Here is a 25,949-nt window from a genome sequence, read left to right as displayed (position 1 = left end):
TAATTTTCCGCCAGGTTTCCAGTCTTGCCCTGACTGTGCCCTTAAAGAATCACTTTATGTCTGTTGATCATTTTTTATGGCAAACACATCCTCTCCATGATGCATTAATAATAAATTAATAAAAATATTTTTATTCAATATTTGTAAACGTAGGCCTATTTTACTGATAACGCTTACTTTGGAAGTAAACTTGAAACTTACGGAGTAACTCGAAACTGCATCATCACGATTGCACCATTGACCAAACAGCTGAGTGATACGTCACAGGGGGAAGGAATCTGAACAGGGGAAGAGATTTGGCATGACATTTGCATTATGTATTAAGAAAGTGAAGAGTTCCTGAAGCTAATGTGCTGGAAGAATGAAAAATGGGCAAGCGTAAGGATCTGAGTGACTTTGACAAGAGCCAAATTGCAATGGCTAGACAACTTAGTCAGAGCATTTCTAAAATGGAAGGTCTTGTGGGGAGTTTCTGGTATGCAGTGGTCAGTACCTACCAAAAGTGGTTCAAGAAAGGCCAACTGGTGAACCAACTACTGGGTCAGGGGTCATGTGCATGGGGGGCAAAAGCCAGCCCATCTGGTCTGGTTCCATAGGAGAGCTACTGTAGGACAAATTGCTGAGACAGTTAATGCTGGCTATGATGGAAAGTGTAAGAACACAGTGCATCACAGCTTGCTGAGTATGGGGCTGTGTAGCCACAGACCAATCAGAGTGCCCATGCTGACCCCTGTCCACTGCTGAAAGTGCCTACAGTGGCCACGTGAGCATTAGAACTGAACCATGAAGCAATGGAAGTAGGTGGCCTGGTCTGATGAGCCACATCATGTGGACGGCTGGGTGCATGTGCATTGTTTACCTGGGGAAGAGGTGACACCCAAATGCACTATTGGAAGAAGGCAAGCCGGCGGAGGCAGTGTGATGCTCTGGGCAATGTTCTGCTGGGAAACCCTGGGTCCTGGCATTCATGTGGATGTTACTTTGATACACTCTACCTACCAAAACATTTTTGTACACCAATTACATCCCCCTATGGCAATTGTATTCCCTGATGGCAGTGGTCACTTTCAGCACGATAATGCACCTTGCCGCACTGCAAAAATTATTCATGAATGGTTTGAGGAACATGAAAATGAGTTCAGGGTGTTGACTTGGCCTCCAAATTCTTCAGATCTTAATCCATTTGAGCATCTATGCCTTGATGGGTCAGAGTCATTTTGGCAACACGAGGACCTGCACAATATTAGGCAGGTGGTTTTAATGGTATGGCTGATCAGTGTGTGTGTGTGTGTCTATGAGTTGCAGAATTGAGGCCACTTGAAATTCATTGGAAAGAGGCATTAGGTGACAAGGGGCATTTACTTGCGGAGGATTCTAAGCAAATTACATAACACTGACCTCCGATTTCTCTGGGCCTGAGAAAGTGGACCTAGACCTTGCTGCCTGAACCCCCTCCCAGCTGCAGTCCTTCTGTGATTCGATACACAGCATCAAAATGAACGTGCTCATGCAGATGCCACAGCTCATATAAATTCTGGGGGTCCAGTAGAAGGGCACAGGGATTTGTTTTGTGAACAGCATCCATAACACTGAAAAAATATTACATCATACACCTGGTTACTTGTCAGGGATTACCAAGCTCCTCACTAGTGACTAGCAGTCTTGTGCGACCTGCACGTGGGATTGGTGGATATGTGCCTACAGGTGCCCCCAGCAGAGGGTTGATCTACCTGCAGCTTCTCCTTTTAGAGGTAAAAACAAAAAGAAAGCGTGGGCCAAATAAATACTGTAAATACTGCAAATAAATGTGTCTGCTGCTGGTGCTTGACTAAAAAAACAATCAACAATATAAATTTGTGAACTAAGCTCAACAACAGCTTGATAAAGAGAGCACATTAATAGAGGTGAGGAATTTGTATTCATTTCCCCTGACAAACATAATGGAAGAACAGCTCAGATGTAATTATCTGTAATTATCTATTTAGATATCACATAACTATTTCTTCTGGACAGAACTGCCCAAAACATCCCCAGTGGTAAAAAGAAACACCTGAAGACTACATCATTGTAAGCAACGGAGATTCAGCTATTACATGATCAGCCACGTGTTAAATTGGAGTCACTCGAACCAACGTTTCCAGCAGAGCCTCATGGACAATTAATTGAACAAATGAGTCGGGTGACGTAGGTAGAAGAGGCCCAAATGAAGACACATGCCTCTCCACCGCTTTATGGCCCGACTTCACCGTTGGCTGAGGCTTTTCTAAGTGCAGCGATAGAGACGCAGGATTCAAGGGGACCCCACACAGTGAGTGTGGTTGTTCTTCCACCACACATCATAAAATTCCTACCACACATGGCTGTAATAAGCCAGCAAGTTAAGCTGTTGTGTGAGTTAATTTATTTTTTTAAGGTGCACAGACATCCGTGTTTAAAACATTTTAAGAGTGTCACGGGATTTCTCACCATTGGTTACGTCATGTGGTAGGACCACCTGGGAATTCTCTAGACCAAAAGGAGCGAAACACACCCACCAGTTTTCCAGTTGAACCTGTGGGAGACTATATGGCACAAACCAATATACATGTGAACATGTAGGATGACTGTCCTTATCTGGTTCAACATATGTGAGCTGAGGTTCATGTTCATGCGTCATCAATAAGGCTGGTGTTAGGAAGTTTGGGATGCCTGGTATTCCCAGTGCCTGCCGATGACCCGTGCTTTCCAAGATATACTGTCGGCATTAAGGAATTGCAGTCGTTAGAGTATGTCGTGTCTGAAGTATTTGCAGACAGCGCCGCAGACCCGTGGCCGTCCGGCAGAGTGTGCCAAGGGATCTGATTAAGCATGTCTGCCTTTCCAATTCGTCCTGCAGCCTGTTTCAAATCAATACAAGAAAACCATGCTGTTTGCGGCAGATCGCACCCCTCGGCCAGAAGTTTAGTTATAACAGCTTACAAAGCCCGCGAGGGGTGGAGGTGGGGGCGGTTCCCTGCAACACATGGTATGTAGACCTACAATCAAATCAGATCTTAACCTGCTAAATCGTAAAAGCCATTTGTTTTTGACCAATGCCTTATAAATGCCGAGCTTCGTAAGCTGTTTCCAACACGTCATGTGTTCTCCATTCCCTAGGCTACGAAACATTAATTTAGAAAGCTATTTAAAATCCGTTCGCGATGATTTAACTTGTCCTGCAAGTGAAACCACTTTTGTTTCCGAGCTACTGTTACGGGATAATGAAGCAGCGGAAGGGTTCCCTGGGAAGCTGGCCGACTTCCTGCTGTCCAGATGGGGCTGGTGCACACGGGACCTTGCATGTCCAGCAGATTTACCCAGAAATGCCCCAAGTTCAGTAAAGTAAATTCGGGGTAAAGGGTGCTGTGTTATCCGTAATCGGCATAATGAGCGTCCATATAAGTAAGAAATAAGATACTGTAACGACTACTGAACTTTGTAAACTTTCATTTACATCAATCTCAAAACACTCGCTTAAATGAGCATGAAGTGTCACTGAATAGGACAAACCATAGTGGGTATGACCACGATATCAGTTATAAGTTATAGGATTGATCAACTGTTTATTTCCTCCTGTCCGATTAACTGTTAGTTGAGAATTAAGGTTATTGTCTTCTGCACTATATTTAAATCATTATTTGAAAGTAAGAACCACTAATCTTTCCATCACAACTATTACAGGATGAGGAAAATTTGATTGTTATTCTGTTTTGTTTGATATGTCACATTAGGTCACTGTTGTTCGCAAAGGACGTTTAAGAATCAAACTGATTACGTTTCTAAAGTGTATTTTTATAGTTGTGAAATATTTTAATCAAGTTTGCCATCATTTAAATTGTATTTTTGGCTTAAAGTTATTGTCACGCAGTTTTAAAGATAAATTTCACACAAAATGAATGGGAGTTATAATTATTGAACAAGTTGCACATTTTAAATTATTATTTATGTGTGAATGCACCGTTTGGACTACTGCAAAAATTTCGTTGTACAACGAGAAAGGAATCTAATTCCGAGTGTTTGTAATAATTAACGTAGGCTGTACTTTCTATGGACTTAGTCCATATGTAATATGTGTTTGCAGCAAAGTCATGACAGTACATTGGTCTGTTAAAAAGAAGCGCATCATTTTTTTCCACCAGAAAAAAAACATGCTGTATAGTTTTTGTTATTCAAACATAAGTATATTCATAAAGTGAATTGTTTATGGACTGCAGGTTTTCTTTTTGATTTCTATTTTTTTATTCTTATTTAAAGCACCAACAGCATTATACTTCCTCCAGCAACGAGAGCCGAAATTCGGACTGATGTGTTAAGGCGCCCCTGAATTTACCTGCATATATACGCGTTTACTGCGACTGCCATTCACTCTGAGTCCATCCAATAGGACACGAGAAAGCCGCCTGACCCCGCCCCTTCGGGATTATCGAAGTTTCTTTAGATTCTCCAGCGGAGTCATCACCCACTTTCAGCTTCATCACTTACCGAGGGAAAACACCACCATCAGAAAATGTTTTCGAGCAGAAGTGTATGGCTGACCCTGATTCTGTGGATTACGGCCTCACTGACTGCCGGGAATATCGCGGCGAAGAAGCAGGACGACTCCTTCTTCACCGGCAGCATTTATCGGGCGAGATGCGCATCTCGATGCCTGAGTCTGCACATCACCCGCATATCTGCCTTTTTCAAGCATTATCAGGTAGAGCTTTCGCGAATGCGTGATTTTAATATAATCCCCCAAATGAATTCATTTAAAGATATTTAAATGTGTACGGTTGCCTATTCTTTATGGGGCATGACATACGGCCATTGGTGGCATGTCATAAATTATATTTATTTTATCCCGTAGGCTATATGTTATTGGATTTAGAGAAAATAACGTAACGTCACAAATACACTCATTGAGCACTGTCCGTGTTGTATGAACAGCTAACAGTCTGACCCGCTGAATTACAAAGTCTTTAAAAAGTCATCGGGAATAATAATAATGCCATTTTCATAGCAAGCGTTTGGAGCCTGCAGCTATATTCGCCGTATGATCGTGTTTAGGGTAACTGAAGTAGGGACCTTGTCGTTTTTATCGGGGGCGTGTGTAATCGTCTTCCAGACTCAGCAAATGCTTGCAGATGAAGTTAACTTTTCCCATTTAAGTTATCAGCTTTGCCTTGGGATTAAGTAATAGGGAGACCACGTTGATGGTGAGGAAAAAAAGAAACACGTGTGAAGTTGACGGAAAGCAGAGACCTGCAAAGTACAGGGTTCGCTGGGCTTCTCATTCCCCCTCGGCTTTCTGCGCTCCCTGTCATCTGTGTTAATCAGCTCGCCTTTTATTTTCGCCAGGCTTCAGTTTGAGTAAATTCAGATATGCGGCATCATTTGATGGAGCGCATCTCTATCGTGCAATGAAAAGCGGGCTCGTTTTATTAAATCAGACGGCAAAGCTCAACTTATCGCTGGTCTCATGTTAACCACTGTAATGGATGTTTCTCCTCTGAAAGCTTAACTGAGACTTTTGCCCCGTCATTTGTCGATGATCGTTACGAAGCCGGCGGGAGGCACCTCAAGCATTGGATGTAGCTGGAGTGGCTTCATATGCTATAAAGCGTTGGCCCTTCAGTATCCTTATGCGTTCAAGATCTCCATATATATCGCCATATTTGCCATACTGTTTCAAAACCGTTCTTTAGCCTCTTTCTCGCTGCATAGGTGTTTTAATTTTTTTTTGTTTAAACGTGATGCATATTATTATCGGTTTACCATTGGCTTTTTAAATTATTCAGACTAATTTATTCTAATCAATGGATGTAAAACCAGTCCATGAATACGCCCGCATGTGATTTTGTCCATTTTTATTTGTGGCTTAGTTTTTGCTGATCAAATTTGTAACTCAGATTGAAAGTTAAATTGGACAGTGATGCTTCTCTCCAATCTCTGTACCTGCCTTTTGTGTGGGAGTAGGTCTCTCCTCTCTACCTTGCACTGTTTAAACTTAACCGCTGAACTCAAAATAGCTGATGTTCAAAATACAGAAAAACACTATCGTTTTCATAATTGTTACAATATGGTCCTGGGCTGTAAGAGATGAACAGCGTATCTTGATACATCCTTTGCAATCGATTGTCTGCTGAATATGTAGGTTAGGAAATTATGAGCATAAACCTGCTCACTGGGAGTGCTCTTTAAAGTAAAGGGTCAGTTAAGCTTTCATTCCATGGAAATTAATTCCCTTAAGTAGTTCATTAGGAGAAAGTGATGGCGCTTGTAATTCTTCATAAATTCAAAGGCTGTACATTCCTGTTTAAGGTGTGATTGAGAATGCATCAATGGCAGTCATTTTTACTTGGAGTGTAATTAAAAATGACAAGAAGTGATTGCATTTTCCTGTGTCAACAGGGGATATTTTAACCTTCCCCGGGATCACACATCTTAAAAATCAAGTAATAAAAGAAAAATCTATTAAAAAAAATCTGAGAATTTTTCTGATTCTTTCTTTTGTTTGATAGTGTTTTTTGGTTCAGGGATTCTTATGCACTGCTTTGTGAGCATCATACCTTTGCTATCACATGACAGACCACTAATTAAATCTGATTGAACATGGAGCCTCAATGAGTCTTTTTATTTTATGGAGCCTCAATGAGTCTTTTTTTTATTTATTAGTCAATTTTTAATATTCAGAGAATTCATAACCATGAACAAATTAACCATGACATGCTTGGAAAGTTTATGAATGCAATAAAAATTCTGCATCGTGACACTCATTTTTAAACAAATGATATATATATATATATATATTGCTCTAATCAGTCTACCTAGAGATCAGTGAAAATCAGTTCAGGGCTTTCTGCTTGGTCTTTTTCATCCATATGAAAAGGGGGGCAGGTAAAGCCAATCTGCGATTTCAGTTGAACCGTTTCCATTTTTAACCTGTTTCCATTTTTGTCAGATATGAATGCGAGGGGTTGCATGAAAATTACAAGAATACAGTTTATTAAGAGAACCACTTCTTGGACCAGGGGTTGGGAACTCTTACTGCAGACACAGGAAGCAGACGGGGAGGTTATCGATTTCCTACACAATGATTCTAAAGAATATCGACCGCTCAAAGCTCTCAGACATCGGGTGCATTTTGATGGGATGAAAAGAGTGTGGACACACTGTGTCTTCTTTTACAGTAACACTGTCACTAATGCAGAGTACCAAACGATGGCAGTCATTCACTCAAGACAAATTGGCGCAAGTTCATAAAGGTGTGAATGTGCAGCACCTGTAACAGCCGAGCGAAACTCAGAAGCAAACTGACACACGTTCACAGAGGTGTGAAGGTGCTGTACATGTAACAGCTGAGTGAAACTCTGAAGCACACTGGTGGCAGCCAGTGGACTGGCCAGGCAGCCAAATAAATGCCCCTGACATCACAGTGGGGAATCACATCAGTTGGCTCTGTGCTCTTACAGTGAAGCACATTCAGCAGTGGGGACACAGAGACGGTGTTTTGTTTTGCACTGGGATCCGTAAATGGCCAAAGGGCAGACATATGAGTGACTTATCATGCTGGAGTTACTGGATCTGTCAGCCACAGCTGCAGAGGCCTAACACTATAACTTACCAAAGAGTCACATCTTTTCCCGTCAATTGACCTTTTGATTTACCCAGGAAACATTGTGCAGACTTGCTGTACGGGAGGGAAGATCCTCATTATCTGTGCCCTATAGCTTTGGTCAGACCTTCATTTGCTGAGGGACAGACTGCATTCCTGACATTGAGAACGATGGATCAACCCAACTGTGAGAAATTGGGGCAATCACTTTGCTGCTGCGACACTTTACGCCTTTTGCTGGGCTTGTGGGGAAAGTTGGACATTAGCATTTCTGTGGTGTCTTTAGTCTTGCCGAGCAACCGGGTCTGCCACTCACTGGCCAGCCTGCACACGATGCATGCGGTGGGAGTCTGGAATGTGTTGCCTTCTGATAAGAGATGGAGAGACATGGCTGGGACCCGATTAGTAGTGAACTGAAAGTAAACAGCAGCCCTGTTCTGTGAACCAACCAGAAATCTGACCTTCTGTCAGATTGTTTACCTGATGAACTGGTGACACAAACCAATGAACCATTTGAATGTGGCCTGGAAGACTTCATTACAAGGCAGTAAGATATTACTCTTGAAATTAATATATTGATTATACATATGGTTTGGGAAAAGGTTATATTCAGCAGTTTTTTAACTTAAGGAAGAAAAATGAAAGTTGCCAAGCAAAGACATTCCTTAACTCCTCATTTACTACTGTTTGAAAAAGACACAAGACGAGATGAAATCTCGATCGCTGCTGGATTCCTGTGTATGTTTTTCACAGCAAAATCTTTTAAATCACAAATGGCATTAAGTCTCTGGTCTCCTGTGTGTGTCAAACACCCACAGTTTGGATCAGTGGACCACTCCCCCCCCCCCTGCTAAACACATTCTTTTATTACTCTGACTTTATTAAGCACATAATACTAAAGCAAATTATCAATAACTTTAAAGTGGATTAAACCAGATTTTTGGTGATACTCGGCTGTGTTCGCATTTCATGGTAAAATGCAATCTGACAAGCATAACAAGCAAATATGAAGCAGAGAACAAGAAAAATAAAACTATAAAAAAGCAAATAAAACCAATATGCCTTTGTCTTCTTTAGCCCTATTGTTTATATGCATTTTATAAGTTTGGACAGTCAGAGTAGCCAACATTCTGGTTTGTTTTGACATTTTCATTAAGTTTCCATCCATTTTATCCACAGCGAGTTGCATAATCACTGTGGCGAAACACAATACACTCATAGTGGAAATATACACCACAGCAATAACATTAATGACATTCTCCTTAGTGAAAGTAGTGGGTCAGTTTATTAAGAGGTGCAATGTGCTTTAAATAACAAATACGAGAATTCATTATGAATCGTCTTTGTAAGCGTCCAGGCTGGTCTTGCTTTTCTGGAAGAGTTTCCTGTATGACAGGTTTCTGTGTGGCCTATAAGATTCAAAATATATTTGTCGATTTCATGGTGGGATTGTACACACATGTCTTTACTTAAGCCACTCTTAGCTGCTTGTGTTACTCATTTCCATGTTTTTAAAAGAATGGAGTCTGCTTAAAGTTTTGGTTAGCTGGCAGAAGTAGCCTTTAAAGAAATGCGTGTTTAGTTTGAACAGGATGATATGTTGTTCTAACTGTTGTCACTGTGCAGGAATATTCTACATGAAATCACACCATTGATCAGAATGGGAAGACTTTTTAATGCTATTAACCTGAAATCTATGTATTTAAAGATGCGTGCAGTATGAAGAAAAGTCTGTCATCTTTAAAGAAGTTTCACAGTGAGGGGTTTGCACACTGCTGACAGCTAGAGTTGTTTCTCTAATTATTTTGAAACATTGTACTGTGGAAGAAATGCAGAGACAGCCATTGAGGTTTAGAGGTCTGGTCAGTGGGGAACTGGAAGACAAAAAGAGGACTGCCGCGTCCTAGCACATTCACCCCCCCCCCCCCCCACATTTTTATAGGCTTCCAAATAATAATGGAAACATTTCCATCTCCCTTAAATTCTTAGACAAAAGAGAGCTTTCTGGTCCTGCAATGTCATCCTGTTATAAATTTCCACTTTCCATACCCTGCCTTTCCATGAGGGTACGGACAGCCCCGAAATGAGGGCCAGGTCATAGGTCATCCTCTCAAAGCCTTAGAGCCATTCCGCTTCAGTCAATTCTGCTTCCTCACAATGAACCTCTGGGAAGCTGGTGCTGATATGGGCCACATGCATCATCGTGACGAGGTCTGTCCGTCTCTGTAGCTGTCACAACAGAGATATGTGTGGATTTACAGACCTGCCTCAGGTGTCTGTGTGGTGCAGACGCTCTCCTCTCTGCATCTCTGGAAATCCTTCTGATAGCTGACCGCTATTAGCAGAGCATTGCAAATGCCTGTTTGGATGATCGGCTTATTTTACGATCTGAAGACCTCATTTCAAATGTTTGTTATTCTTTGTAACAGAGAAATCCCAGATGTTCCAGATTATGTCAGATTGTCTCAGACATGCCGGATAATTTTAGATGGTTTTACATTTAAAAGGTTTTTTGTTCATTAGGCATGCTGCATTGTTGAATTGGAAAATTAAAATAAACAAATGAATAAAAACAACAAATCTAGAATACCAAGAACTCAATGAATCCATAAAATTAAATAATTTGTGTAAACAAACTCCCGACTGCTCCAGTTTAATCTCTCATTAAAGCATAAAGACGCTCTTTGACACCAGGAAATATACTGTAACACTCTTTCTTCAATGATAGGGTCTTTCCTGGGGCTTCTCCTGGTAGTTTCAGTGTTGTGCTTTGCAAGTGCTGTATGTTGGTTCTGTGGGTAGCACTCTCGCCGTTTTCCTCCAGGCCTGGGGGTCTGAATCCTACTGTACCTCTGTTTCCCCAGCATCATGCTGGTTTACTCTGCTTTTCTCCCAGTGTCTAAAGACATGCAGTTAGGCTAACTGTCATATCTACATTACCCATAGTGTATATGCCCTGAGACAGACTGCTACCCTACCCAAGGTGTACTTCAGACTTGTGCCAGACGTGCCTGGGATCTGCTCCAGGATTCCCCTGACCCTGAGCAGGATAAGTACTCAGAAGATGGATAGATTAATCTTTCACAAGCTTCTTGTGGCCAGGTTCATTTTTAATTGTTTTTCTAATCTTATTTTGAACAGTATTGAAAGGCATCAACTGAAGGTTGATTATGACTTTGCTTTTGATGTTAAATGATTAATTCAAAGCTGGTTTAAGATTGGTTCATTGTAGTTTTTGTTTTATCTTTCAGTGATGATAGATAGCCGGACAAGCATTGCTTATTCCTGCATATGAGTACATGTATGTGTAGCCAGAACTGTTACAGGGATTGATTGTATAATCGTTGGTTTCTGACTGATAAGCCTTTTCTGCCTTGTGAAAATCTATTCATAATTCTTTAAGGGATTCTGGAAACAGAAACTGTTAATGGACAGAGAGCCAGAGGTTTTCAGCCTGCAATGGCAGATTCCTTTACCTCTTAAGAGCAGGGTTCACTGCAGAAGACGGCCATGAGCTCTCTGAATAGCATACACATTAAGTTACTGAAGTAAGTCATTTTGTGTGAAGTTCTCAAGGCTGTTGTGAAGTTGTCCAAGACGGCCGTCTCTTTCATATCAGCTGAAAGCCTGTTTGCAGTATACTGTCTCTTTTTCTTCACGCACGTCACAGAGTGAAGGCCATCTGAATGATCAACACTCTCCACACCAGGAGTAACAGGCAACCTGTGGGTCCTCTGACAGTTCTGAAGAAAGTACTTATGAAGCTGCCAACTTGGGGGATAGTGGTAGGGCTTAGGAGATAGGTGTCCAAGCTCATTTAAATTCTTGGAGCGATGCTACTATTGGTTACAGGCAGTCCATCACATAGAAGGAATGCTAGCTATAGGGCAGTTCCAGAAAAGCCCCATCACTTTTAAGCCTTACATCATCTTAGATCTGTAGATCTACAACCTAACACACATGCCCAACCTTAAATTTACATGGACAAAAGCTACTAAAACATAACAATCCCTAATGTACTTCTTTAGCTGACACTAGTCTAAAGCAACGTTACATCTTAAGGTGAAATAGTAATTTGGAATAATTTAGGTTAGCTTGTGCCCAACAGCAGAGGCCCAGCTGAAGATGAGAGTTCATGTACTTTGTTATGACGGTGTGGGTGTGGCACAAGGATGATCCACAAAGCGTAGGGTTGCCGTACGTCCGGGTTCCCCATGACACGTCTTCATTTTGGGCCCCTGGCCAGGCATCTGGGCGGTTTTAAAAAAATCAGCGGTTTGTCCGTGTTTAGCACTGTGACCCGTATGACCCAGTGTTGCAAATTACAGTGGAGTACCAACTGAAGAAAAAGGCACGATTTTTCAATATATGACAGCCACTCAGCATCGATACACAGAGTTTGCAAAGCTTGTGCACATATTTACTTTAAAAATTAAAAGATACACACATGTCACTCTGCTCACAAGAAACCACTGACACTTTGACACTTTACTTTTGTTTTTGTGTGAACAATGAATCACGTTGTTTGCTTGAAGTTTAACAAACTTTAGCTTAGCATTTAATTTGAAAAAGACTTGTATACATATTTGTATTGTGTCAATTGTGTGTATATTGTAAAACAACAATTATGTGTAAAGTCACCACATGTGGATATTCGTTTTACAGGATGGCTAGGGAAAACTCATTAATATTAAAAAGAGAAGCGCCGCCCAATTGGCTGGTGAATGTGACAACTCATTAATATGCTGATGCCTGGACAGGTCCTCTTTTTCATATAACCAAATATGGTAGCCCTAACATAATGGTTCTCATTCACAAGGGGTTTTATTATGAATAAAGGGACTATGAGGGGTCAAACCGAAACAGGTAAAAACAGAACAAGAACTAACTAGACTAAGTTACACGAAGGGCAAATAACACATGATACAGGAGCGACACAGCAAACTGGAGTGAAGAAGGAACAATCACAATGACCAACTGAGGAACAGAATGAGGGCAGCAAGTTAAATACACATAATGAGGGCTACATGAGGGACAGGGTTAGGGTTAAACAAACACAACAAGCAAACAAAGATACAAGAAAATATAATTAACAAGATAAACACAACAAATACCAGAGCACAGGAATACAAAATGTCCAACAGGGTGAGGCTGGTCTCTAGGCCTTGCTGCAGTGATAGCCACCCGCTTAGCTCATTTAGCCACGCGGCGGCCCAAGCGGCAAGGCAACACACTAGGAACAGAACCCAGGGAAGCAGGATGGCCAGTTTTACAGTACCTGCTTTCCAAACAGGGAGATGACGGATTGTGGTATTCATTCATGTGGTATGCAAAGTAGAATATAGCAATGCCATTTATCTTCTTGTCCTGAGCAGGGCCACAGAAGGTCTGCAGCCGATTCCAGGCAGCATAGGTGACAAGGCAGGGGTACACCCTGGACGGGGTACCAGTCCATCACAGGGCACAGGGCAGGGGTACACCCTGGACGGGGTACCAGTCCATCACAGGGCACAGGGCAGGGGTACACCCTGGACGGGGTACCAGTCCATCACAGGGCACAGGGCAGGGGTACACCCTGGATGGGGTACCAGTCCATCACAGGGCACAGGGCAGGGGTACACCCTGGACGGGGTACCAGTCCATCACAGGGCAGGGGTACACCCTGGACGGGGTACCAGTCCATCACAGGGCACAGGGCAGGGGTACACCCTGGACGGGGTACCAGTCCATCACAGGGCACAGGGCAGGGGTACACCCTGGACGGGGTACCAGTCCATCACAGGCCTTAAGTAGGATTAGAATATAAAGCATAAATAATGGAGAAACAGCAAAACATAACTGCATAAATTATTTCCAAGTGATAAGAATGAAAATGCCTGAATCAACAGATATTCCATTGAATCCTCAAAGAAATATGATACCGGAGATGCTTTTCATTATTCATCCTAAACCAAATATTCTGCCAGCCCCTTTCGCAGATCCCTGTTGTTTTTTTTCCAATTTTACTTTTTAAAATTGATGAGCTTTTCTAAACTGAAAAGCCAAGTGCCTTGAGTTTACAAAGCTAGAATTTGGCAGCTTGGACTGAAATTACATTTAAGGCAATTTAGGAGTCCTTCAGGAAGTTCTCGTGAAGTTGATGTGCATGACATGAGTTGGTGAAAATAGATGTCAAGTACCCATGTATGGATGTGATGTTACTTTTAGCACAAAGGGCAACATGTTTATCAAAAACATGCAGATGCTTACTTGTTCTTCTTTTTTTCTTTTGCAGAATAATGGATCCTTGGAGTGGTGTCACAACCATAAGCAGTGCTCCAAGGTAACATGGCAGTAGTCTGCACTCTATCTGTTTTTGAATCAGCTTATTGAAATATTATTCCCAGCATGATGTCTGGGATGCTTGAATGCTAATCTTGTCAGCTACCACACAGAGAGGGTCCTATACATCATGAGAGAAATGAATCATATTGTAAATGATAGAATTTGATGGTACAAGACATCCTTCCACCTTTTGCCTTCAAATGCCAATCTGATGATGGCCCTGGATTGGTATAGCCCATATATAACAATAAAATAGGGTGTAATTACCTTTTAGTTACAGTGAAGACACAAAAAAATAATTTTATATTCTTTCAGTAATGTGGTTTTATTTTATATAGGGCTAATAGAGACTGACATATCATACTGAATATCATTTTGCTTTCTCTTCTGTTTCTTTTTAATAAGTGTTTTTATGGATTACCTGGCATCAGTTTTGTGGACTCAACAATCTGCTTTATTGTCGCTAGTTGTGTTGTAAGATCCAAGTATGAGGTAAGGATAACAGTAAAGTTTGGAAATCAGGGCAAACTTTGTATAAATATTTCAAGAGAGATGGTTGGGGGTGCGGGGGTCCCCAAAAATAAAATTTGCTGGGGGGCGTTGATCACGTCCTTTGGATTAAATCGTGTTTCAATCCAGAGTCTGCCAGTTGAGTACCCCTGGTAGTTGGTATATTTATATGAATGTCCTCACCATGTCCTCACCATGTCCTAGCAGGCTTTACCACGAGGGCCCATCACACAATCTTACCACATCCTTCGGCTTAGGGTGAATTGGTCAATGCCCTTCACTGGAAATGACAAAAACTTAGAATAAACTGCATAGTTACCAATGGTTGATTACAGAATTTTATCTCTTGAATATTCATGATTGTGACAATGTGTACTTTAGGTTGCAACCTGATGTCTTTCCTTTTGATTGGATTTCACTTTATTCTTTATTCATTGTTTTCATTTGTCATTTGTCAAATGGCCAGTCGCTGTCACCTTGATTGAAGTTACTAAGGTTCTCATTATAATTGAAATACTTTTACTGACAATGTTCATTATATTATACAATGTAAACATGGTATTAGTGATGCCAGAATTCCGAGTAAGTTTTATGAAAGAATATGATAAATCTAATGACTTTCCATTATTTTTTGCATCCCCCCCCTCCGAGGCACAATCATCATGCTCCATCCCCTCCCACCAAACCAATATTGCACCATTGTGCTATTTATGGACACCCCCTCTGTTATATCCCAGGAGGCTTTTTCGCTCCTTGCCCTGTTTGAAATTAAAAGGCCAGTTTTTTTTCCTGCTGATAGTGTTTTAAGTAAATCCTTTAGTGATTAAAAAGCATTTCCCTGAAAGCTTTGTAGGTTGGATACTAATATATTTTCCTGATAAATAAGGGAATGAGCAAATGAGGAAAATTATGACTGGGTTACACCATTGAATCAAACGCAGGCATAAGCAGATGGATGTGAAAAGATTGAATATGACTCTTCTCCAGGTCACGGGAGTGACTGTGTGCGTATAGACAATACCAGTGGCTTTTTTGGAAATGTCTAGGAATTAACCTGTCGCATCATGAAATGAAGGTGCGTGTAGCTAGTGCTAATAAGTGCTGCTTTGGAAATAAATTATAATATTTACATATGTGGGCTAAAATTTTGTGCACTGGGAGCAGGCGAAACACAAACAGTATTTTCTTGAGGGACTCTTAACCTGAGTGCACTGGGCAGTTGAGTCGCTTCAGTTGGTGAAAAGGGAATTTAACGACAGAAAAAAATAATCAAGCTTGTGGAAGCCAGACAGCCTCAACAAGAAATCAGAGTTAGTTACATATTTGTAAAAGCTGTAAAATGTGACTGAGGAGGACAATAAGGTCAAATGCATCTGGCCCCCTAACAGAACATCTGGCCCCAGTCTGTCCCCCCTAGTTGAAATGGTCTCGAATCATCACTGATGTTGTCACCCGTTCACGAGGCCAAAATGGTTACAATGAATTGCTGGCGGAATTTTCTGGATTCCATGCTTCTCCTTTGATGACTCTGTGCCTCAAACGTCTGTTAAAAAGCCTTCAAACACACCCATCTCCTGTACAGCAGATTGCCAGTCCCTGCAAACATATAATGAGATTTGTGAAGTATTGACAGCATTTATTAATTGTGCTGTTATCTGTTATGCTCCCAGTGTTATTTTAAAAATATATTTTTAAATGTATATTTTATGCACCTGTGAATTACAGTGTTTTCAAACATATATATATTCTTTTTGCATTTTTACTTATGACATGGGATTCAGTTAATTTAAATTAATATAAGTATGTTACCCTAAATACATTAGCTTGTGCGGATAGGAGCCTTACAGTACTATAGCTTGGAAATCCTTTATGAAGTGCTTCATTTGATGGGCAGGATATTGCTACCATAAAAGCTGAAGTAGTAGCTAGTGTGAGCTGCAGATTGTGCAGCAAAGGGCTTCTTTGAGGACTCTGAGTAAAAGCAAGCTTAAGGAAGGATTAGTAAATGATTTCAACGAAGATTATTTGACCACTCTTCTTATGTCAGTCCTAGAGGAAATCAAAGCTTCCAGCTTTGACTTCTGATGGCACTGCAGTCTTCCTGGTCTCAGAAATGAGAATGAAGCCCCCCCTGGTATCGACGTGGTAGTTAACCCCAATGATCTCTAGCTATAGCCGATAGATGGGGCATTTAAGATCACTGCGGAGTCATTAGCATGTCACAACACAGGCTGCCCCCTCTCAGCTTAAGACCGACAGTCTTTCAGTCAGCTCTTCTTTCTTGCTTGAATAAAAATTTGCCCAAACTTTGCCAAAATGTTGGGCTAACTGCAAGGGCTGTCCTTTGTGTGATCTGGAAGTGGATCTGGAAAGATGGCAGATTGTGCAGATTTGTGAAGTTGGAAGGCAGGGACAGGGCAAATCCCAAGCGCGATGGCCCCGGCAGAAATTCTGGCATCAAACAGCCAAAATCCCCTGTGTAGCCAGAAAATAAGAAAAGTCAGTTTCTGCTCCGTTTCCTTATTTATGCTCACGCATACTTAAAGCGGAGAGTCCGTGGCCAGCACTTCATTTTTAAGAAAAACAATGACCAAAAGTGGATAATTTCTTTTTATGAAATTATCTATTTTGTAGTTACCCTGTTCAATGATATAATGGCTGTCCTGATTTTGTGTGTTTATTGTGGAACTTGTGGAACTTTACAGGAATAGTTTTGCTGTACTGAATGACAAATATTGCACTTTTAGTTTGATTTATGCAACCATGCATTTCTGATAAAAGTTCTGTTTTTATTACATATATGCTTAATTTCTGAAGAACAATGTTCAGTTTAAAGTGAGTGTCAAAGATTGTCAGTTCTTGCAAAAAATATCAGTTCAAATTATGGGAAATTATACTAAATTTGTAATTTAAAATTCCTAATAAGGATGCAAAAACATTTATAGCAAAAGTGTATTTCCTTTAATGGCATTTTCTTATATTTGGTTCCAATTTCAGGAGTTCAAGCTGGAAATTCAAATGACAGTCGTATCCATTCCATGAGATTATCGATGACTTGCTGCCATTTACTTGTTGTTTTCCACTGCTCTGTGAAGGAAACGCTATAGGAGATTTGTGCAGGTTTATGTCTATTTTTATGGTCTTGAAAGTTTGTCTTTAATGCAACGTTTGGTCAGACAGGATATGGCACCCCCTTTTACTGACTTAAGGCCTGCCTGATTCCTGCATTCTGACTCTTGTTGCCCGATTCCCACCGAGTGCTCCTGCGTTCTGACTCTCACGCAGTGCTTTATCACTGAGCTGTTCTGCAGCCTCTCTTGTTGGCTGCACGGTCCTGGGCCCGTTGAGGGTGTCTGGCCCGGCATGTGGGTGGTGAGTCTGCATGGGGGGGGGGCAGTCAGCACGCAGCAGGAAGGGCCTGATCTGGTCATGGCTGTTAACTTCCCTTTGGTGTGTGGGGTCTGCAGCATGGCCCCCACTGCCTTCAGGGCTCATTACTCACATAGTGGGTGGCGGGGACCGGCATAACAGTTACTGTGGGGGGTTGGGGGGTTCAGGACAGACAGGACAGCTGGCCGATACCTAAAAGCTTCGCAGGGAGTGTACGCTGGGGAGGGGGACCTGCGTGTCTCTTGTGGCATTTCAGGGATCTTTGCTATAATCACAGCATAGGCTGCATATTACCTCCGATACAGGAACCCAATACACTTCTGATCAGTAGATGAGTAAATAGTAACTGTCCCAAAGCACCCCAACGAGGACAAGCTGAGTCGCCGCAGATACAAGGAGCAAATTTTCAAAATTACTCCACTGGATATGGGAATGGGATAAGTGTGTAAGTATGTCCCATTTCTGTGAACTTAGTGGATGCACTTTAGAAATTTAACAAAAGTTCTTTATTGGTTAAGATGAGGAGTAAGTGATTTTTTGGTCCCAGTACTGCAGCATATGAGGACACCGGCAGTATAATCTCAGAAAGGTCCTCATTTTAAAAAAAAAAAAAAAAAAAACTTGACTCAGTTTTGGAAATTTGCTCTTGGATTCTGATATCTATTTTTGGTAGGTAAACAACTACAATTTATTTATTAAGTGCCTTTCACAGACACCAGTCACAAAGTGCCATACAGATCTGAAATGCTGAAAAACATTAAAAAATTAAACAACGATGTAATGTCTGGGTAAAAAAAAGGCAATAATACACAGCAAAACACGATTTTACAGAATCACATTTACCCAAAAGCCTGAGAAGAAAGATAAGTTTTAAGGCAGCAATAACAGCAACAAAAACAACAAGAATAATAGCTGATGTTGTTATTATTTGAAATGATATTTAACTATAGCAGCTTTTCGCATGCAGTGCCGCTTACGGAGGGACTGCTGCTGAGACTGTGAGAAGCCCAAATCTCTCCCATGTCTTCTCAGACTGAAGTGCAGATATGGACCTGTTTGTCTGTAGCGCGCTTTTTACCTGGAGCCTAATGCTGTCTGTGTGCTCCTCCCTGCAAAAAGGTTCAGTCATGACAAGCAGTTAGCCTTTCATTATCGTTTTGCATAGAATCTTTTGCTAAATATGCATATGTCCATATACAGAATAAAATATGCACACACACTCACAGTGAACAACAGGTGGCACCTTCAAGCATGAGTCCTTATCAGACCATTTATTATATTCAGACATTTATTCTATACCTTGTAAACTCCTTTAGGTCTCACTGTTAAAACTCCCGAATTTACTTCCACTGTCCTGAAGGCCCCACGTATTTTGAATGTTGTGTATTGTTCAGTTTGAGCCTAGTGCAGCTGATACTTCCTCCAGAATCAGGCAGTGCCCCAGCCTGCCAGTTCACTGCTCACGATAGCTGGATGCTTCAGCAGGCTCCTCGGACCTCCAGCAGATCGGGCTTGTGTCACATTTGCGTTTAGAACAGACCTTGGAGCTTACGCACCGAAGACTGTGCTCATTTGAATCTGAGAACACTGGTATGTTGTTGATGTGCCATGTCTCGTGGGATGGAATCACAGTGTCGGCAGTGTTTGATGAGCCAGTGACCGTTTCATTCAGCGACAGACGAATGCAGCACCCGGGCTTATAAATAAGGCGAGCTGTGTGTGCTGGATGTATAATTAACAGGCTGAGATTCCCACCCCGCACCTCCCTGCCAAAGGCCCTCCCCAGGGAGCCTTTGTCGCCTGTCCCTCTATCTGCATTTGAAATCAATAATTAAACCAGCACTCTGTCAGTGTGATACTGCCTGTCACTATTATTACTGTTCACTGACCAGCATTAAACTGCTACATTTACATAAACAGCATTGAAAAGGAACCACAGAGCAAAGGGATTAAATCAAAACACACTACTCTTATAAGCTGCTTTTTTAATGTCACATGGGCATAGATGTCATAACTAACGTTTGTGAGACTACAGCTGCCTTATTACCTGCCTGGCGTGGCGACAGTGTGAGAAATGTAAGCACAATACATCAGGCATATTAATGTTATGGATTATTTTGGATATACTTTGGGTTTATGTCTTATCTGGGGTAGACTGAGCAAGGAGACACAGTGGCAGCTTGGGTAGTGTTTTGTGGGGGCTGCAAAAACAATATGAAAAGTGACAGCTGAGAACCAGGCAGTGTCATTAGCCTGAAAGCTTAGCTTGTGCTGAACATGGAGACTCTTTGAATGACGTCTTCTGACTGTCTACCGGATTCCAAGCAAGGCCCATGACTGTCTGTAACCCCTGGTTAACACTGCAGATACTACGGACTTGAAGGTACCTTTGAAGCTGCAGACAGGTTTTGTCAGACTGGGACACATTCAAAGAGCTGGGAGATTAGAGTCATGAAAGGCGTCCTGTTAACTCCCTGTCCTGGTGTTCAGAGACTCCCAAGCATCTGAGACACGTTTTGAGACACACACCTTGTAGAGGGAAGCTGGAAAGGAGAGGTTTTCAGCACACGGCTGTCCTGAGCATGAAAATATTAAGAATTCACTTACCCTTCTTGAAGAGATGTTTAAATATTGCCACACCCATGTGAAAAACACATCTTATAAGCACTAAGTGAGAATCTCGCATGATACAGAAACATTCATACAGAATGTTTTCTGGTTTCCACCAATTCTTTTTAGTGTTTTCTTTCATACAAGAAGGCTTCCTTCAAAAGTCCGACCTTGGAAGAGTCTGCCTACCGTGGCTGAAGGTGAGGATGGCTGCCTCACATAAACCTCAGCATAAACATCATGAAGCCCAGCAGTAATGACAATCCCCATGAGATGCCTGCTAGCTGTGCTGTGACAGATCCAGGACCACAGATATCATGCTTCCTAATGCGGCCTCCATCTCATTCGCTATTAAAATATTCCTTTAAAATGAGCCGGCAAAAGGAAGCGAGGACATCAGAGATCTGTACGTCTGCCTGACGTCCTCCGCCTCTGCCGCCTTGAAGTTTTAACTTTGTTTCTGGAATCTGGAGCTGTTTATCATCTGTGCCGTCTCTCTTCCCACTTTATTGCCAATCTGGCCTGAAATGAAATGGCTTTGAATCACAACGAAGACGTGGAAGACAGAGCCGACGCCACGACCAAGGATAAGCTGTACGGTATGCGAGTAGCACAGTGGCGACAAGGGAAATTTTTATGTGGGTAATCGCACCTAGAGCAGAGGAGGTGAAGGAGCTTTGAGTCAAGCGAGCAAAAAAGAACAGCTTCGGGGGGAAAGAGCAGAGGGGATTGATGAATGAGAAGAAATGTGGCGATGGTGAAATATGACTAGATGGGGGCCATGAAGCCAGGCTGCAGGAACAGAGGAGAACTGCTGAAGCCCATCGACAATGGGTGGCTTGACTGTGGGCCTCACTAGCGCTGCCTTTCAGATGCTGCAGAGCAGCTGTGTGCCTGTAGGGGGCGTGCATGCCTCTAGGGGGGCTGTACCAGGGGGCTTTGCAGCGATTGGGCCGTGGTGTGTGTGTGTGTGTGTGTGTGTGTGTGTGTGTGGGCGGACAAAGTGGAAGTGATTTACGCTGCCATCTATCAGCCTGTTAGCTTAGGTCCTCACTCTTCACACCTAAACTCTGGGGAAAGCTGCTGTATGGACATGTCAAATGTAACTGGCCTGTCAGATCATGCATAAGTTACACTAAAACATTTTTGGTACTTTACTTGACAGAACACAAATACTTAGTAGTAACTCAGTTATTACTGAAATACAAATCATGAACAAATATATTCACTACTTAATGTAAAAGATGCCATGATTCATTAATGATGAACAAATATGACAGTGTGTAACTAACACTTAGCTTGTGGTAAAGTAATACATAAGTAATAGCATAATAATACATGATTTATATCCCCAAGTGGAGAGACCAATTTTTGCATAAAAACACCTCTTTTTTTATTTAGTTTTAGATTACATTTTTAATCTAAAGATATAGATTAATACTGTATATATAGCTGAATGTTTTACTCTGCTCGTAGGCAGGAAGGCAGACATGAGTAAGTTTAATGGCCCGGCTGCCTTTCCCCTTGTCTCAAGCTATGAGCCTTAAACACATTTAAATGCGAGAGCTGTGATTTCAGCCACACCATTTAGCTGTTTCACTGTGAATTGAAACAGTGGCTTTAGGTAACACGACAATAAGTTTTTGCCAGACGACGTAAGCGGAATTCATGTTAACTACTGTAGTTACACTCGCATCGCACTGCCATGTTTATCCTGTACTAATACTTCCCACTGGTACTTTGGCTAGAGTGTTCTGTGTCATTCCATGTAGCTGATACTGTAACGTCCCATGTCGTCTATACCAGTAGTGTGTCGTCTATACCAGTAGTGTGTCGAAACACTCTGTCTTTCACAGAGAAAAATTTATTCATACAGTCTTAGTAACAACATTCATACATATTCTTTTGTTGTCCAAGCAAACTCCTCTGGGATGTCTGAGCTTTTATGATGCCCGTATAAAATTATACTCCTCGAGAAGCTTGCTACAGTGCGCCCCCATCCGCCCCCCGCTGATTTATTCCCTGCGAAGACAGTCACTTAACCTGACTTTCACATTGGGCCGCGATAAAAGCCTTTCAAGGTTATTCCAGCACGACAGCCACCGGCGCGTTATTATGGAATGAAACTTGAAGGGAAAAGGCCTCACTGATGAACTCACTTAAAAATGCAGGATGTGTCACTTTTCTCGGGCGATGGTGACGACGCTGCATGAGTGAAACATAAAAACACTATTGTGGGAGGCCTGGTGCACAGCTAGGGGCTTCTCTGTCCATCACGCTCGTCTCATCAATATTTATGTACAAACTCACGAACATGCTTAATTTTTTTTTATTTACATGGTTTAGTAGGTGTTTAATGTGACTGCCGTTTCTATATTATAGTGCTATACTGTGAAGCAATGTGCAAATTTCTTCAATAATAATCTTATAATGCTTTGGATTAGGATAAATTGATGCTGCCCACTTCACTTTATGAGATGCGCTGGCGTCACCCTGACATATGTGAGTTGTTTTGACAGCTTGATTGATTACTGTGGCCTTATAATTATACGCAGCTTTCGAGCTGGATTTGGCATGACGTCTGTCATCATTGCTTTCTCTCCCCCACCGAACTGTCAACTCATGGATGTGGCTCTTCAACAATAATGACAAACAGTCGGTTATCAGCACACCTGTGATTGGCTTCAGGGGCAGCTTTCAGATGGTTAGCCTGGAATCTTGGTTACCTTGGAACTTCTTACGACAGGTCTACTTCAAAAAGATCCATGTGTGTAAGCCCAAAAGGGAGATATTGTTCAGATTAATTATCTTTTTTTTTTTTTTATCGGGTTTAACTTTTAAAAAAAAATATATATTTTCTGTTTGCACTTGTCTTCATTATTGTATGGGATCTTTTGGTTTTGTACACAAAATATGTATAAGCCAATTGCAACGAGATATTTGACAGCGGTAATGAAAATACCGTGGTAAAGTATGTTAACTTCTGCTGTTTATGCCATCAGTTCATTTGCACAACACATTCATACAGTGTGGCCTCCTTCATTTGGAAAACATGTTCCTGCACTACACTTGATCCAGTGTGTCTGTGTGTGTCTGTGTGTGTGTTGAGTGGTTTGTGTCAGAGATTTGCTTTTACTCAAGCATGTGCTGACTTTGGTTCCTATAGTGATGTTCTAGCAGAACTTGTTTCTCTGCTCGTTGTCAAAGCAGGGTGTCCTTGAAGCCTGGCCAACAGGGGATGGACACTGAGGCTTGATACAAGAGTTTGGTGTGCTGAATGTGCTCCATTAGGCTCAGTGACTATCTTGTAGTAGGATCAGACCTCACAAACCCCAAGACGTGATGTTACAGTACATCACATTGCCCCAGAAAAGTGGACAGTGAGACTACATGCTCATTATGATATGGAGCCATTGTTAGATGATCCCTTAAATAGGGATTCCATAATGAGTCTGATTATATTACTTTGTTTTCCTAAAAATGATTTTTGTTTAGTACCCATGATTATACATGACGCTTCTTTACATAGCAGGTAAACTTTCAGACTTTCATCCTCTTAAATTAGTGTGTGGATTCTGTTCCATGAACTGATTGGCAGCTATATTGTTCACTTTGTAACTGCATCATGCCTATCATTGCATACAGGGTTAGTCCTCACTGTTCGCATCTCCCATGCAGTCAGTTTTAAAAAGAAAGGAATAAATAATCCCTCGGGCATACAGTAATGTATAATACCTCTGAGACACCTTAACAAGGAAAACTCTTTGTCAGCTGCCTAGCTGTGGAGCTTGAAATCCTGGCCGAATTTTAAAACTCCTCGGGAACACTGTGCTTTTTCAGCTGGTCCATCAATTTTAAAGCAATGCCCTGTATCTGTTACCTCTGACAGCACCAACGTGTGGATTGTTTATAGCAGATGTAGCAACTTGGAATATGCCATTACTGCTAAGAGCAAAGAGCCTGGTAATGTACTTATGACAAGCTCCTACAGCAGATGTCAAGAGGTTTTGGTTATTAGGGAAGATTGGGTGTCAAGTGCCAGAATGAGGTGTTATTAACTTCCGCCTGTGAATAGGACAAGTGATCTTGATTTAAGGCACTTTGAAACACCAACCCTGTCTGGTGCTGAACTGTTTCCATATGAGAAACTCTAAGCCTAATATCAATAAGAATATACATTACACTGCCTCAGAGTCTGAAACATTGATATGCAGAATTTCTCTTGAAAAGGGCCAGAATTTAATTTCCTGAACTTATATTATCAAGACTTATGTAATTAATGTGGAAGGTTTAGAAAGAATATTGGTCAAAGACCCTGTGTCCAACGATACTTATTTTGAGGAAAGATTTCACTCACCAACTTTGAGTTGCATCACGTCTGTTAGTCACCATTTTTATACTCATTCTACAGCCAGAGGTGAGGCACCTGATGCTCTGTCTCTTTCCTCCTCACATGTGCCAAATCAAGGCCCACATATATATTAAAAGTCAATGCTCATTATTCTCACACAAACGTGGAGTATTGAAACAGCAGTTAGCTGTACTGCTGGCAAGTTGCTGGAGTTGTGGTTTTGGCAGACAAATTGGTTACAAAGGAGAAATGTTTTGGTGGTTTGAGTCAGGTACACTTTAAATATGGAGTTCTGTTTCCGTTTGTCTAGAATGAGTGCTTTTGAGATCAGCCAGGTTAGAAACTCAGTGCTTACATAAGTGTGGTTTTGTGGCTGACAAAGTCCAAAGCAAAGGTTAGGTAGGCCCTGTGATGCGTGCCTTCACTCCGGTGAGGTACTGATCTCCACAGCTTTTGGAGAGCTCTACATTCATAGCCATTTCTTTTTCATTACTGTAACAAAATATTGAAAATATTGAATTTGTGACTGATTAAATGTATGTGTTAGCTGTTTTATATTCAATAAATAACCACAAGAAGGATTTACAAGGTATCATTACCCAAATACGATGTGCAGCTACAAATTAAAGCAAAAAGATGGTTACAGAAAATGATATTCAACCAGATGCAATGTGGATGTGCCATTAGTAGCAGAGGGAGAGTCAGACTGCAGACAAAAGTTGAATTTGAAGGAGTTCTGCCGTACAATTCCCGCATTAAAATCTCAAACGGTGACACAATAGTTACCATGCAAGTCTGCAGTGCACTCTGCCTTTCTGCCAGACTGTGCAAACTCCATGCTCTTTACTACATATGTGTTATAGATCTTTTGATGTTCCTGTACATGGCCCGTGTATCAGGAAGCGCCCTTGTGTGTCAGAGCGCATGCAGAGTGGGCTGGTTTGGCGGGACGGGCAGGTGGCAGGGAGTGCCTGCTCACGGCACTGTCTGCCTTTGTCTGGGATCCGAGTAGCTGACAGCTCTGTCTTCTTCTCCAGTGCCTGGAGCCTTGCAAGGATTCATGGGACCTGAAGGAGAATCAGTGCCAAGATTTGTGTGAGGTACAGCACCAGTATTACTGAGTATTACTGAGTATTACCGAGTATTACCGAG

At 41.7% G+C, this 25,949-nt stretch overlaps 1 protein-coding gene across 3 annotated transcripts in view; it reads left to right on the top strand.

Moving 5' to 3' along the window:
- Positions 1-2,911: 2,911 nt before the first annotated feature.
- The window catches only part of LOC111851497 (anosmin-1-like), a 42,271-nt gene continuing 19,233 nt past the window's right edge, over positions 2,912-25,949 (top strand). For 2 of the 3 annotated variants that reach the window (XR_011982999.1, XM_072700584.1), the window contains exons 1-3: positions 4,440-4,714; positions 13,887-13,934; positions 25,835-25,897. Coding sequence is in view for 2 of the 3 variants with exons in the window: in XM_072700584.1 (XP_072556685.1) it covers positions 4,526-4,714; positions 13,887-13,934; positions 25,835-25,897 (300 nt within the window). In the remaining variant the exon portion in view is untranslated. Of the gene's footprint in view, positions 3,005-4,439; positions 4,715-13,886; positions 13,935-25,834; positions 25,898-25,949 lie in introns of those variants that run through there. The other variant, XM_072700585.1, reaches the window with a different exon arrangement.

The sequence above is a fragment of the Paramormyrops kingsleyae genome, chromosome 16, assembly GCF_048594095.1.
Source record: "Paramormyrops kingsleyae isolate MSU_618 chromosome 16, PKINGS_0.4, whole genome shotgun sequence".
Lineage (NCBI taxonomy): Eukaryota > Metazoa > Chordata > Actinopteri > Osteoglossiformes > Mormyridae > Paramormyrops > Paramormyrops kingsleyae.
The sequence above is the reverse complement of the archived record's forward strand: the minus strand, read 5'-3'. Positions and strand labels throughout refer to the sequence as shown.